This window comes from Microcaecilia unicolor, chromosome 2, assembly GCF_901765095.1.
Source record: "Microcaecilia unicolor chromosome 2, aMicUni1.1, whole genome shotgun sequence".
Classification (NCBI taxonomy): domain Eukaryota; kingdom Metazoa; phylum Chordata; class Amphibia; order Gymnophiona; family Siphonopidae; genus Microcaecilia; species Microcaecilia unicolor.
The window spans coordinates 574,243,281-574,257,949 of NC_044032.1; the positions used below are offsets into that span (position 1 = coordinate 574,243,281).

The 14,669-nt window shown below is 41.9% G+C and overlaps 1 protein-coding gene across 1 annotated transcript in view; it reads left to right on the forward strand.

Annotated features, from left to right (window-relative positions):
• Nucleotides 1-4,129: 4,129 nt before the first annotated feature.
• LOC115462200 (long-chain-fatty-acid--CoA ligase 1-like) overlaps nucleotides 4,130-14,669 on the forward strand; it is a 146,332-nt gene continuing 135,792 nt past the window's right edge. Inside the window, 4 exon segments of the mRNA XM_030192216.1 lie at nucleotides 4,130-4,327; nucleotides 11,784-11,792; nucleotides 14,011-14,125; nucleotides 14,297-14,361. Of these exon segments, the coding sequence (XP_030048076.1) occupies nucleotides 4,130-4,327; nucleotides 11,784-11,792; nucleotides 14,011-14,125; nucleotides 14,297-14,361 (387 nt within the window).

Genomic DNA, 14,669 nt, shown 5'->3' on the forward strand with positions numbered 1-14,669 from the left:
TGCATTGTGGTGAGTGTAGGGTATCGGGCTCCATGATTCCACTAGCTTGTGGCAAATGCTCACAATGTTGGTAGTTGGTAGGATCTACTCCCATGGTGCTTTTCCCCCTGCTTACTGGGTCAGAGTGTGCCCTGTTTTGTTTCCGGTAGTCCATGAGGTAGTGGCCATTTTTGTAAGCCAGTTTTAGATCCCTTTCACGTGTTAGCCACGTTACAGAACTTAGTTCTTACCTTGAATGTGGCTGAAAGAGGGCATTGTACACCATTCTGCCAGCTCTGACCTACTGCTCATCTCAGTACCAGGGAGACTCGTTGCCAGTGGGTCACAAACTCTGATCTGCAGTTAACTGTGAGTAAGCGTGCTTATTCCAATAAAGGATGTTTTCGGAGAGATTAGTCTTCAGGTGTCAACTGATGTGCCAATGTTATATAGCAGCAACAAGTCCTAGAGGCATGTATGCAGGTCCCTGGAGCACTTTTAGTGGGTACCGCCGTGCACTTCAGCCAGGCGGACCCAGGCCCATCCCCCCCTACCTGTAACATTTGTGCTGGTAAATAGGAGGTCTGCAAAACCCACTGTACCCACATGTAGGTGCCCCCTTCACCCCTAAGAGCTATGGTAGTGTTGTACATTTGTGGGTAGTGGGTTTTGGGGGAGGGGGGTTGGGGGTTCAGCACCCGTGGTAAGGGAGCTATGCATGTGGGAGCGTTGTCTGAAGTCCACCGCACTGACCTCTAGGGTGCCCATTTGGTGTCCTGGCATGTCAGGGGGGCGAGTGTACTACGAATCGTGGCCCCTCCTACAACCAAATGGCTCGGATAAGGACGCTTTTGAGCTGGGCGATTTTAGTTTCTATTATCGCAAAAAACAAAAACAAATGCCCAGCTGAAAAACGTCCATTTTCCCACCTCTTCCCGTACCCGTTTTCGGACATAGACACCCATGGAGATAGGCGTTCACATTCGATTATGCCCCTCCATGTAACTCAATAAACAATTTAACTTATTTTTTGTTTTATAATAACTTAATTTTTATTTATTTTTATTTTTTTCATAAATCCTGTCTCTTAATTTTATTATTATGTTTATATTATTAAGAGACTAGTAAAACAGGCCCGTTTTTCACAGAAATGAAATGGGCGCTAGCAAGGTTATCCTCCGAGTTCCAGCTTAGTCCCCTCCCTCCCCTCTCAACAGAGAGAGAGAGAGTGTGTGAGAATTAGACTGTATGCGAGTGTGTGTGTGTGACAGAGAGAGAGTGTGTGTGTGATAGAGAGACTCTGTGTGTGTGAGTGTGTGTGAGAGAGAGAGAGAGAGACTGTGTGCGAGTGTGTGTGTGAGAGATAGTGTGTGTGTGAGAATTAGACTGTGTGCAAGTGTGTATGTGAGAGAGAGAGTGAGTGTGAGAGAGAGTGTGTGTTAGAGAGTGTGTCTCTGACAGAGAGTGTGTGAGATAGAGTGTGTGAGTGAGAGAGACAGTGTGTGTTAGAGAGAGAGAGAGAGAGAGTGTTTGTGTGAGAGAGAGTGTGTGTGAGACTGAGTGTGTGAGACAGAGAGAGTGTGTGTGTGTGTGTGTGTGTGTGACAGACTGTGTACGATAGAGAGTGTATGTGAGAGACAGAGTGTGTCTGTGACCAAGAAAGTGTGTGTGAGACAGAATGAGAGAGACAGTGTGTGAGATAGTACGATGTAGTCCTTGCGGCGCAGGAGTCGGGAGGTCAGTGGCAAGTTGTGGTGCGAGTTCTGCATTTGCCCGTTTTCCGCCACCCTGCTTGTTTTGATGCAGTTCGAGCGGCACAGGAGTCTGTACGTCAATGGCCAGTTGTGTCGCGAGTCCCTGCCTCATGGCCATTCCGAGTTCCATTCCCCCTCCCTCCCTCTCCTCCCCTCTGAGTTCCAGGCTCCCCTCCCCTCCGAATTCCATGCCCCCCTCTTTCCCTCCCTCCCTCCCTCTCCTCCCCTCCCCTCCCCTCCAAGTTCCATGCCCCCCCTATCCTCTGAGTTCCAGACACCTGCGCCTCCCCTCCCTCCCCTCTGCATTGGCCGCCCTCTTCTCTTAGTCCTCCGCCTGCCCCTCGCCTTCCTAAGTGCTGGCTGTAAGTTCCTCCGAGTTCCAGACACCCATGCCTCTCCTGCATTGCCCGCCCTCTTCTCTTAGTCCTCCGCCTGCCCCTCGCCTTCCTAAGTACGGGCTGTAAGTGCCTTCGAATTCCAGACCCCCGCACCTCCCCTCCCCTCCAAATTCCATGCCCCCCAGACCCCCGCACCTCCCTCCCTCTCTCTCTCTCCCCTCCGAGTGCAAGCACGACCTGTCCTCCGCCTGCCCCTTGCCTTCCTAAGTGCCGGCTGTAATTTAAAACTTGTTACCTTGTGGTCCTGCAGCAGCAGTGAATGTCAAGCAGGCACGGCGTTTCAGCCTGCCTTCCCTTCTGTCTCAGCTCTGCCTCTGGTCCCGCCCTCATTTCTTGTTTCTGGGAGGACAGGACCAGAGGCAGAGCTGAGACAGAAGTGAAGGCAGGCTGAAGCGCCGTGCCTGCTCGCCTTCACTGCTGCCGCCGGACCCCGAAGTAAGAATTTTTAAATTCTGGCTGGCACGCAGGAAGGCGAGGGGCAGGCAGAGGACAGATTCTGCTTGCACTCAGAGGGGAGAGAGGGAGGGAGGCACGGGGGTCTGGAACTCGGAGGAGAGGGGAGGCATGGAACTCGGAGGGGAGGGGGTCCTGGAACTCGAAGAGGAGGGAGGCCTGGAACTTGGAGGAGAGGGAGGGAGGGGGGCATGGAATTCGGAGGGGAGGGGGCTGGAACTCAGAGGAGAGGGGGAGGAGAGGGAGAGGGAGGAGGAGAGAGGGGCCTAGAATTCGGAGGGAGGACAGGGGGAGGGAGGGGGTGATTTTCCCCTCCAACGTTCTGTGGCTGGCTGGTGCTGGCTTCCCTTCCCTCTCACTGATCCGCCCTCTGCCGTCATCGCGAGGGCGGACCAATGGGAAGTGTGTTACGAACCTAGGCATCCAGACGTAGAATTTTGGAGGTGCAAATTATTATATAGGATGAGATTTAATTATTTTATTTATATTTGTTAAGAGATGAGATTTAAAAGAGGGAAAATGCCTCTGTACGTCAGCAGTCTGAAACTTTTGTATTGACAGACTCGCTGAACAGCCAGTATCCTGTTTTCCAAACAGTGACCAAGCCAGGTCACAAGTACCAGGCAGAAACCCAAATCGTGGCAATACTCCATACTACAAATCTCAGGACAAGCAGTTGTTTCCCATGTCTGTCTTCAGGAATTTGTCCAAACTTTTTTAAAACCCAGATATGCTAAACACTGATCCACCTCCTCCAGCAAAGAGTTCCAGAGCTTACCTATTCGTTGAGTGAAAAAATATTTCCTCCTATTTGTTTTAAAAGTATTTCCATGAAACTTCCTCGAGTGTACTTTTGGAATGAGTAAAAAATCGATTTACTTCTATTCGCTCTGTACCACTCAGGATTTTGTAGACCTCAATCATATCTCCTCTCATCCGTCTCTTTTCTAAGCTGAAGAGCCCTAACCTCTTTAGCCTTTCCTCATATGAGAGGAGTTCCATCCCCTTTATTATTTTAGTCGCTCTTCTTTGAACCTTTTCTAATTCTGCTATATCTTTTTTGAGATACAGTAACCAGAACAGAACGTAATACTCAAGGTGCGGACACACCATGGAGCGATACAGTTTGGAGGGGATGCAGAGGTAGATGGGGAGTGCAGAGGTGGACGGAGGGGCGCAAAGGTGAGCCGGGGAGAGAGCCTGTTGTTAAAACTTTACCAGCACACCACTGGCCCAGGCCCAGCCAAAATTGGGTGTCTGGCTATGCCCCTGCAGTAAACAGGTTTGTTCTGAAGATACCTTCATATTTTGGAAAGTAAGACATGTAAGTTTCATGTCACTGTGTGTGGGGTTAAAGCACCCAGGAGGTAATAGTAGTAGACTGGTGTATAGCAAGAAACATACCCCAGTACAAGAAGTAATCATACCATTCATAAACAAAACAAATGTTCAGGAGAAAGTATTAAAAATGCTCCTAAACAGTCTCTTTTGAATGAGTGATAGGCTCAATATTTTTTTTCCTTAGATCTTTTTCCATAAGGCGTGATGAATCTGGACTCTCAGGACGTTTTGAAAAATCTGAAACTTCCAGAATTTGACGATGTTCACCAATATGGGCATAATTTTCCAGTCAACACATTGATGGGCATTGGTGCTGTTGCAGCCTTCGCATTTTGGTATGCCACATGACCCAAAACATTGAAGGCAGCGTATGATGTAACCATGCAGTCTGTGGAAATTAAGGTAAATAATTCTCATGTCTTTCTTTTGAAACACACCTTAAAAAGTTAACACATGTGTACATGCTTCAGAACCACCGTTCAATATGCCGACGGATGCAGGAAGGCATGTTGAACGGAATATTAATTGACCGGTGGTTCTGAAGCAGCAGTGGCGGAACGGGGGCCAACGTTGACCACGGTCAGACCACGGTCAGGATAACAGAGGAATACCTACAAGAAGCACGCTTCCTTGAGCTAAGTACTTTTTTGATATTATAGCTGTGTAAAAGTTGACACAGTAGAAGACAGAAGAGTTGTGTGCTTCTTAATGTTAAGTGCCTTTTGAAATTATTGCTGTATGAAGGCGAGTGACTTTTACCAGGAGGTTTTTTGCCCATGATGAAGAAGTCCTAGCCCTCCTCTTGCTATAACTAGCAGAAGAGGAGCTTCTTGAGGCTTTTTCTTCCTGAGAAATAATTCTTTTTGCTTACCTTAATATTAGTTTCCTGAGTTTATACTAAATAAAGATATTTAAACATAGAATCTTATGTATGTCTTATGTAGGCTGGAAGAAAGGCAGGACAAAGGTTTCTCAATCCCTTCAGCATAACTTTTGTGCTGTTCAGAACCTTCTAAATCACTTTTTTACTTTTCCCTGCCTGCTTAATCTATCAGTAGCATTTGCTTTGTGCCATAACTTGGACTAATACCACATAAATACTGAAATGCTTATTCTGAAGCCTCCTGAGTTCAACTATGCCCTGCAGGTATAGTTAGTGCTATGAAGGAGTAAGTGTTAACTTATGAGGTGGTTTGAATTTCAAGAACTGTCTTTAACAATGATATCTATCTACAAATAATGGGCACTGCGATGGGCACCAGGACAGCACCCCAATATGCCAACTTCTTTATGGCTGAGCTGGAAGAGACATTTCTGAATACATACCAGACCAAACCCCTAAAATACTACCGGTACATCGATGACATCTTTATGATTTGGACTGAGGGGGAAGAAACTCTGAAACAATTTTATAGTTCTTTTAATACATACCATCCTACAATCAGATTCAAAATTGACTACTCCCCAGAAAAAGTCAATTTTTTGGACACCACAGTATCAATCAGCAATGGCTACATACAAACATCCATTTACAGGAAACCCACAGACAAATGCAGCTTCCACCCTTCACATACAAAAAAATCCATTATTCACAGCCAAGCTACAAGATACCACCATATCTGCTCTGACCCAGGGGACAGAGACAGACACCTTGAAATCCTGACTGCATCCTTCAAACAGAAAGACTACAACCCCAAAATAATCTCCAAGAATATTGCCTTCTCCCTCAAAACACCCAGGGAAAATCTGCTACAGTACAAAGAAAAAAAAGCCACAGACAGAATCCCCCTTATAGTGACATACAACCCAGAGCTGGAAAAATAAAGAAAAATCATAAAAGATCTGCAGCCTGTACTCCAGGAGGATGAATTACTGAAAGAGATATTCCCATCCCCACCAGTGCTGGCCTTCCGACAGCCACCCAACTTAAAACACAAACTAATTAAAAGCAAGCTCCCAACACAGACTCAAAAAGAAAAGAATGGCACACATCCTTGCAATATATCCAGCTGCAAATTATGCCAAAACATTTCACAGGACTCCACGGTCATTCACAAAGGAAAAATATTCAACATTAAGGAATCTTTCACGTGCTCATCTTCCAATGTGGTATATATCATTCAGTGTAAAAAATGCAATGAAGGCTGCTACATTGGAGAAACCAGTCAGATGTTAAAGAAGAGATTTAATTTACATAGACACCATATGAAAAATGCCAGTACCAATAAAGACGGCATGCCTGTGGGGCAGCACTTTACAAAACCAGATCACTGTACAAGTAACTTCATAGTAAGAATCTTAAAAGGGAACTTTAAAACAATACAGGAACATAAGACCTTTGTCGTCAGAATGATTAAATATTTTGACACCCACCAGACAGGACTTAACAAAGATCTGGGTTTTCTAGCACATTATCCTATATAATAATTCTCACCTCCAACGTTCTAATGTGCCTGGGACTGTGCCTCCCTCAGAGGTGGACTGCTAGGCAGGCACGCACTGACATCAGTGACGTCAGTGACAGCTGATTCCAAAGCAAGGGGAGGAGTAGGGAAACACGCAAAGCGTGTTTCCCTACTCCTCCACCTGCCTGGGAATCAGCTGTCAGTGCGCCGCTCCCTGCCACTTCAGAGCAAGTGGCAGGGAGCGGGGCAACACAGACCCCCCCCCCCTCACTGCATCACCAACCCGCCCCCCTACCCGACGAGCATGAACACCCCGTGTCCCCTCACGCACCTCCCACCGAGTTCCACACTCCGCCCTCCCTCCGATTTCAACACCCCCACCGCGTTACGGCCCCCTGTACCCCCCCTTCCGCGACCCTGTCAACCCCCCCTTCCCACCGACAACCATCCCCTGCCACCGTCCAGTACCTGTGCTGACGGGGGACCCCAACCCCCGTCAGCAGAAGTCCTGTGCTGGCCTTCGCAGCGTTGCTTCTTCAATGATCTTCTGTTCAGGTTCCTCTGCGTGCGTCTGACGTCAGATGCACGCAGATGAACTTCAACAGAAGATCATTGAGGAAGCAATGCTGCGAAGGCCAGCACAGGACTTTGGCTGACGGGGGTTGGGGTCCCCCGTCAGCACAGGTACTCCACGGCGGCGGGGGACGGTTTTCGCCAAGAAGGGGGGTCGACAGGGTCGCGGAAGGGGGTACAGGGGTCCGTAACATGGAGGGGGGGTGAAAACAGAGGGAGGGCAAAGTCTGGAACAGTGAGGGAGGGTGGGGGATGGCCTTGCTAGCGCCCGTTTCCTTCCCTTAAGAAACGGGCATTTTTTACTAGTAAACCATAAAATTGTACTGCTTTGTCACCCTCCTGTCTCTATGCATATCTCCCTCTTCCTGTCTCTCACCTATCCACCCCCATCCTGTTAGACTGTCACTGGAATGCTTTGATGTTTCACTTATATATACTGATATCAAAATTGCCCACTATGATATATATGTATATACAGCACTCTCACGATTCAATAATCAATGTCAAACTATGTCACTGTATATTACTTCTCATATATAATTCTTCTTATGTTAGACCTCAGAGGTGTTGTTGATGTGAATTTCCACTTTGATGTTATAAAACATCCAGAAATCAAACTTATATGCCTCTCGTCATTGGTCAAACTTCAATTTTTAACTTTTTTATATAGAAAAAAATTCCTTTATACTTAGCTTTAAATAGAGCTTCAAATCATCGAGCTTTCTACCACTCCAAGGGCTCACATCAATTTTTTAACTTTTTACGTAGAAAGATTCCTTTGTACTTAGCTTAAAATGAAGATTCAAATCATTGAGCATTCTATCGCTCCTCGGGTTCACACCCAAATCGTTGAGCTTTCTACCACTCGAAGGGCTCACATCGACACGTGTTTCGCCATCAGGCTTTTTCAAGACTGTATGCCCCTAGGAAAATAATTATGATATTTAACTTAATATATTGCATTTTATGTATATCATACCCATTCAACAACGGATCTGTTACCTTACTCTCTCATATCTGAGTAGGTTTTCCTTAATCGCAAGCCTCCAATATGGCCGCGGCATTTTTTTCTTTATTTAAATACAATCAGGTGACTCGACCAACCAATCACAGTTACTTTCAATGACGACATCACTATAGCAATGTTTGCCATTCAATTTCCTTATTCAATCCATAAGGCTCGACTGATTTTAATTTAAATATCCAATTCTGTTCTTTATAATTTAAAATGGATTCTATGTTACCCCCCAATTCGTTAGGTATAACTATATCAATAATTCTCCATCTCAAATCATTATATGTATGTTGTTTTTCCATCCAATGATGGACAATAGGAGCTTCAATTGACTGTGTATTAATTTTAGACTTATGTTCATTTAATCTGATTCTTATAGGTCTACTGCTTCTCCCAACGTATATTTTATCACACGGACACTGAATAATGTAAACTGCATGTCTCGTGTTGCAATCAGTTTTATGTCACGCTTTGATCTTGTATTTATTCATAGGGGATATCCAACAATCGCCTATTATAGATAATGAGCACCATTGACATGTGCCGCAACTTCCATGGCCAATGTCATTGGATGTGTTCCTACAGGTAAATTGATGTTTAACAAGTTCTCCCACATTCTTCCCCCTTTGTAGGGCTGTGATCGGATGTTCCTTAAACTTCTCATTTAGTTGTAAAGCATGCCAATGTCTATGTATGGCTTCAGTCAATGCTCCCGAAGCTTGAGAATAAGGCAATACAATTACAGGTTTATCATTATTACTGGGGCGCTTATATTGTAGCAACAGAGCTCTATTTGCATATTTAGCGCGTAAATATGCTTTTCTGATTATTTTTTTAGGATAGCCACGGGCTGTAAATCGTTGAGTCAAGATCAAAGCTTGTTGTTTGAATTCTTCATTTGTTGAACAAATTCTTCGTAAACGGAGAAACTGACTAATAGGCAGACTTGCCTTCAATTTGGTGGGATGATAACTATGAATGTTTAAATAATTATTACGATCAGTCTTTTTCTTATATAGGGTTGTGCAAAAACCAGCTGATGTTATATTAATTTTAATGTCCAAAAAGTTCATGGTGTGACTTGAGAAATGCAGCTCAAAAGATAGATTCTGATCCAAATGATTCATCCAACCATGAAATGTCTTTAATTCATCCTCTGATCCAACCCATATGAAGAAGATATCGTCCAAATAACGTTTCCATAGTTTTATTTTCTTGAACCAATTACTCGTGTATAATTGAGTCTCCTCAAAATTCGCCATATATAATGTTGCTATTGCTGGGGCTGTTGTAGCTCCCATGGCTACCCCATGAACTTGTTCAAAAAAAGTGCTATTAAAATAAAAATAGTTCTTTTGTACCACCAAAGTAGCCATCTCCATCAATAGATATGTGGGTATTCGTGCTGGCATAATTCTCCTATTTAAGACAGATTCAATAAGCGTCAAGGCTGACTCCTGAGGAATATTTGTATATAAAGCCGATACATCTAAAGTGGCCATAATAACTTTCTCCGAAGGTAATTGAAAGTCCTGAATAGTGTTTAACATCTGAGTGGTGTCTTGTATGTAAGATTTAATATCATATACAAAAGGTTGTAAACATCGATCAAGCAGTATTGATAACGGTTCTAAAACAGAATCACGTGTTGATACAATCGGACGTATAGGAGGATGTGTAATATCTTTGTGTATTTTAGGTAAGAAATAGATATTCGGTATCTTTGGATATTTAGGTGTCAAAAACAATTTTTCTTTTAAAGTAAGACATCTAATTCGATGAGCTGTGAATACCAATTCTTTAATTTGTGATTGAAGTTCAACTGTAGGGTCTTTTGACAATCGACGGTAATATTTCTTATCCGATAAATGTTTGTCCGCTTCAAAGACATACTGATTTAAATGTTGAACAACGGTTGCTCCACCTTTATCCGCTCGTGTAATGATAAGGTCTTCCTGGGATTTAATTTGTTGGAGCGCCATACGTTGGCAGGATGATAAATTAGATTTAACCCGTTGTCGACTCATTCTATTTTCAATTGCCTCAAGGTCTTTTTCAACCAAAGCTTGAAACACTGTTATTTGAGGATTCAAATTGCCAGGAGGTATCCAACGAGATTTAGATTTCACTATAGATATATCTACATGCATAGATTTAGTATCAAAATAATCTCTTAGTTGTAATTTCCGTATAAACCGTTTTAAGGCTAACCTTGTTTTAAAAGCATCATATGGTTGACTAGGGACAAACCCTAAACCAAGATTTAAAACTTCTTGTTGATTATCAGTTAGCTGTTGTTGAGAAATATTTATGATTCCTGAATCATTACTTTTTTTTGACGTGTGTTGTACCTCGTGCCTCCTGAATCTTGATTCGATTGGTATCTGCCTCGGTATTGGCCCCTTCCTCTTTGTCCCCTGGGAAAAGGGAAATTCTGACCCCTATTTCCCTGTTGAGTAATTTCTTCACCAGAGCTACTTCCCGAGTCACCTGTGGACCCATCAAAATCCGCCTTACCCGTTGTAAATTTCTTGTCTTTATTAATCCATGTGTATACTTTATCTTGTGTATAGTCGCGCTCATCCCTACGGTATTTTTTAATCTTGGGTTGGATCAGAGGATGAATTAAAGACATTTCATGGTTGGATGAATCATTTGGATCAGAATCTATCTTTTGAGCTGCATTTCTCAAGTCACACCATGAACTTTTTGGACATTAAAATTAATATAACATCAGCTGGTTTTTGCACAACCCTATATAAGAAAAAGACTGATCGTAATAATTATTTAAACTTTCATAGTTATCATCCCACCAAATTGAAGGCAAGTCTGCCTATTAGTCAGTTTCTCCGTTTACGAAGAATTTGTTCAACAAATGAAGAATTCAAACAACAAGCTTTGATCTTGACTCAACGATTTACAGCCCGTGGCTATCCTAAAAAAATAATCAGAAAAGCATATTTACGCGCTAAATATGCAAATAGAGCTCTGTTGCTACAATATAAGCGCCCCAGTAATAATGATAAACCTGTAATTGTATTGCCTTATTCTCAAGCTTCGGGAGCATTGACTGAAGCCATACATAGACATTGGCATGTTTTACAACTAAATGAGAAGTTTAAGGAACATCCGATCACAGCCCTACAAAGGGGGAAGAATGTGGGAGAACTTGTTAAACATCAATTTACCTGTAGGAACACATCCAATGACATTGGCCATGGAAGTTGCGGCACATGTCAATGGTGCTCATTATCTATAATAGGCGATTGTTGGATATCCCCTATGAATAAATACAAGATCAAAGCGCGACATAAAACTGATTGCAACACGAGACATGCAGTTTACATTATTCAGTGTCCGTGTGATAAAATATACGTTGGGAGAAGCAGTAGACCTATAAGAATCAGATTAAATGAACATAAGTCTAAAATTAATACACAGTCAATTGAAGCTCCTATTGTCCATCATTGGATGGAAAAACAACATACATATAATGATTTGAGATGGAGAATTATTGATATAGTTATACCTAACGAATTGGGGGGTAACATAGAATCCATTTTAAATTATAAAGAACAGAATTGGATATTTAAATTAAAATCAGTTGAGCCTTATGGATTGAATAAGGAAATTGAATGGCAAACATTGCTATAGTGATGTCGTCATTGAAAGTAACTGTGATTGGTTGGTCGAGTCACCTGATTGTATTTAAATAAAGAAAAAAATGCCGCGGCCATATTGGAGGCTTGCGATTAAGGAAAACCTACTCAGATATGAGAGAGTAAGGTAATAGATCCGTTGTTGAATGGGTATGATATACATAAAATGCAATATATTAAGTTAAATATTATAATTATTTTCCTAGGGGCATACAGTCTTGAAAAAGCCTGATGGCGAAACACGTGTCGATGTGAGCCCTTCGAGTGGTAGAAAGCTCAACGATTTGGGTGTGAATCCGAGGAGCGATAGAATGCTCAATGATTTGAAGCTTCATTTTAAGCTAAGTACAAAGGAATCTTTCTACGTAAAAAGTTAAAAAATTGATGTGAGCCCTTGGAGTGGTAGAAAGCTCGATGATTTGAAGCTCTATTTAAAGCTAAGTATAAAGGAATTTTTTTCTATATAAAAAAGTTAAAAATTGAAGTTTGACCAATGACGAGAGGCATATAAGTTTGATTTCTGGATGTTTTATAACATCAAAGTGGAAATTCACATCAACAACACCTCTGAGGTCTAACATAAGAAGAATTATATATGAGAAGTAATATACAGTGACATAGTTTGACATCACTTATATATACTGTCATCTACCAACATTTGCTTATTTCCGATCTGACGAAGAAGGGCAACCTTCGAATGCTAATCAAGAAATGTATTAAGTTATGTCCAATAAAAAAAGGTATCATCTTATTTTCTTGTCCATGTTTTATTTTGTTTTATTTCTATTGATTACCTTTAAAAGTGTAACACGGCTACCACACCTCTCTACTCAAGAACTGTCTTTAAAATCTGTTCTTGCTCCTTGTGACTCTGGGCAACTCACTTAACCCTTCATTGCCCCAGGCACAAAATAAGTACCTGTACATAATATGTAAACCACTTTGACTGTATCAACAGGAAGGTGGTATATCAAATCCCATCCCCCATCCATTCTAAACTGGATTTTCCTGAACAAGAAATGTTCTGACCACCCCAGTGATTCTGGGGCAGTACAGTGTACCATTTAGAACTTGTTCCCTGGCTGGCAGGGCTGTGAGCTCTGCTTTCAAAGGAGGATTGCCAGTTGGTTCCAGATTTGTCCAACAGGGTTGATGGTTTTAGATTTACCCCACTGTGTGCATGGACTTGTCGTGCTTTTCTTACGGAAGCCAGTTTGAAAATCAGAACTGCAAATCCCTGCATGCAATGGGATAAAACAGGACTGGATCAACCCTGTTGGACAAATCTGGAGTCAACTGGCAACCCTATTTCCTGAGTCTTCAACATGGCATGGGTAGCAAAGTTCACTGAACCATATTCTGAAGATTTATCTAAGACTACCTAGATATTAATAGATAATTCAACTGTCTGGATGTTGAGTAGCAAAGTTTGAGGATCTCTAGTACTACCTCAAGCATGTGTGGCTGGTAAAAGAGATGGCTTCTAAACTGTTCCTGCTTGGAAGCAGCTACAGTACTACTTTATCCTCCATTGGCAGGGTAGTGCTTCAGGTAGGATTAGCATTGTCTGACAGGACAGATCCCCCTACGACAGGATTGTGCAACCTGCAACCCTTGGGCAAAATGTGGCTTACTATTGAATTTTATGCAGCCTATGGGAACACTGGAAAACATTAACCATAGTTTTGCCAATTTTAAATATTGTAATTTGCAAATGAATTTATTTATTTATTTATTTTTGACATTTGTATCCCACATTTTCCCACCTATTTGCAGGCTCAATGTGGCTTACATAGATCCGTAAATGGTGAATACCAGTTCCGGAGCAGAGAAATACATAGTTAAGGTAGAGGATACAAAGTGAATTTGGTTACAGGAAGGAAAGTTTGTCTTATAATAAGAATTGAAAGGTATTAGGTTAACTTTGTTCATGGAAGATTAACTTGAACAATTAGGAATATTAAAACTACAAATCAAGATACTTTAGCAAAAAAGCAATTAAGGCTTAATGAATACATTTGCATAGGTACAATTGTTAATTGGCATTTAGGATGAATTATTATTTACAAAATAGCCACTCTAGTCGTTTGTTTCCATCAATTAGTTACATTTTTACTTATTATAGATGTTCTATAGAGCTCTGCCTTTCTAGTTCCAGGCATAGTACTGGCATTCATTCATTCAGCCCTCTTTGTATAAAGTTGCCTACCTCTTCCCTACAGTCTGCTTAACACCCCCTCCTATAGTTCTGAAATATCTAACATAGCAGATGATGCTAATACTTAGACCTGGAAGCAGCATGAGAATTGGGAAGAATTGCTACAGAATATATATATAATTGTTTGCAATGTGGTTATGTCACTTGGTTTTGAAGTGAACTTGCATTTTAAAAATGTTCTAAATTGGACATTTCCATAATGGCTTTTGTGACAGGATGGCCAGCGTGCTCGCAGATCTGCCATTCAAACTGACAATGAGCCATTGGTGTACTACTACTATGATGTGAGAACAGTGTATGATGGTTTCCAGAGGGGACTGAAGATATCAAGTAAGTAGCCTTCTGTGTGAGCTCTTTCATTTTTTAGAATTCTTCAGTGATATCAGTGGTCTAGTTTGGTGGGACCTTAATTAATACAGAGTTGCAAAATACTTGCCATAGCTGACAAAAATCCATTGTGTACTGTCTGCCTCTTACAAACAAACTTTTGTTCGTTTGCAGGAAATTCTCCCTGCTTAGGTTCTAGGAAGAAAAATATGCCCTATGAATGGATAACATACCAAGAGGTAATGTACCACACACAGACCTTTCTAGCCCCTGCACAAATTCTCTGGGTTTTTTGAATTAAGTTCTTAACATAGATTGAAGGTGTAGAAATCTGTCATTGTGTGGTTTTTCAAATATTATAGGTAATGATCAACAGGACACTCTAGGCCATAACACCTTTACAATAACTTCCACTAAACAGTTCAAATACATTAGTGTATTTGTGTCACTATAGTCATATAAACCAGTTGTCGACCTTGGTAATAAAAGGCAAAATTTGCTCTCACCCACATTCAAGGCCCATAGACTTGGCCTTCCTCATTATTTT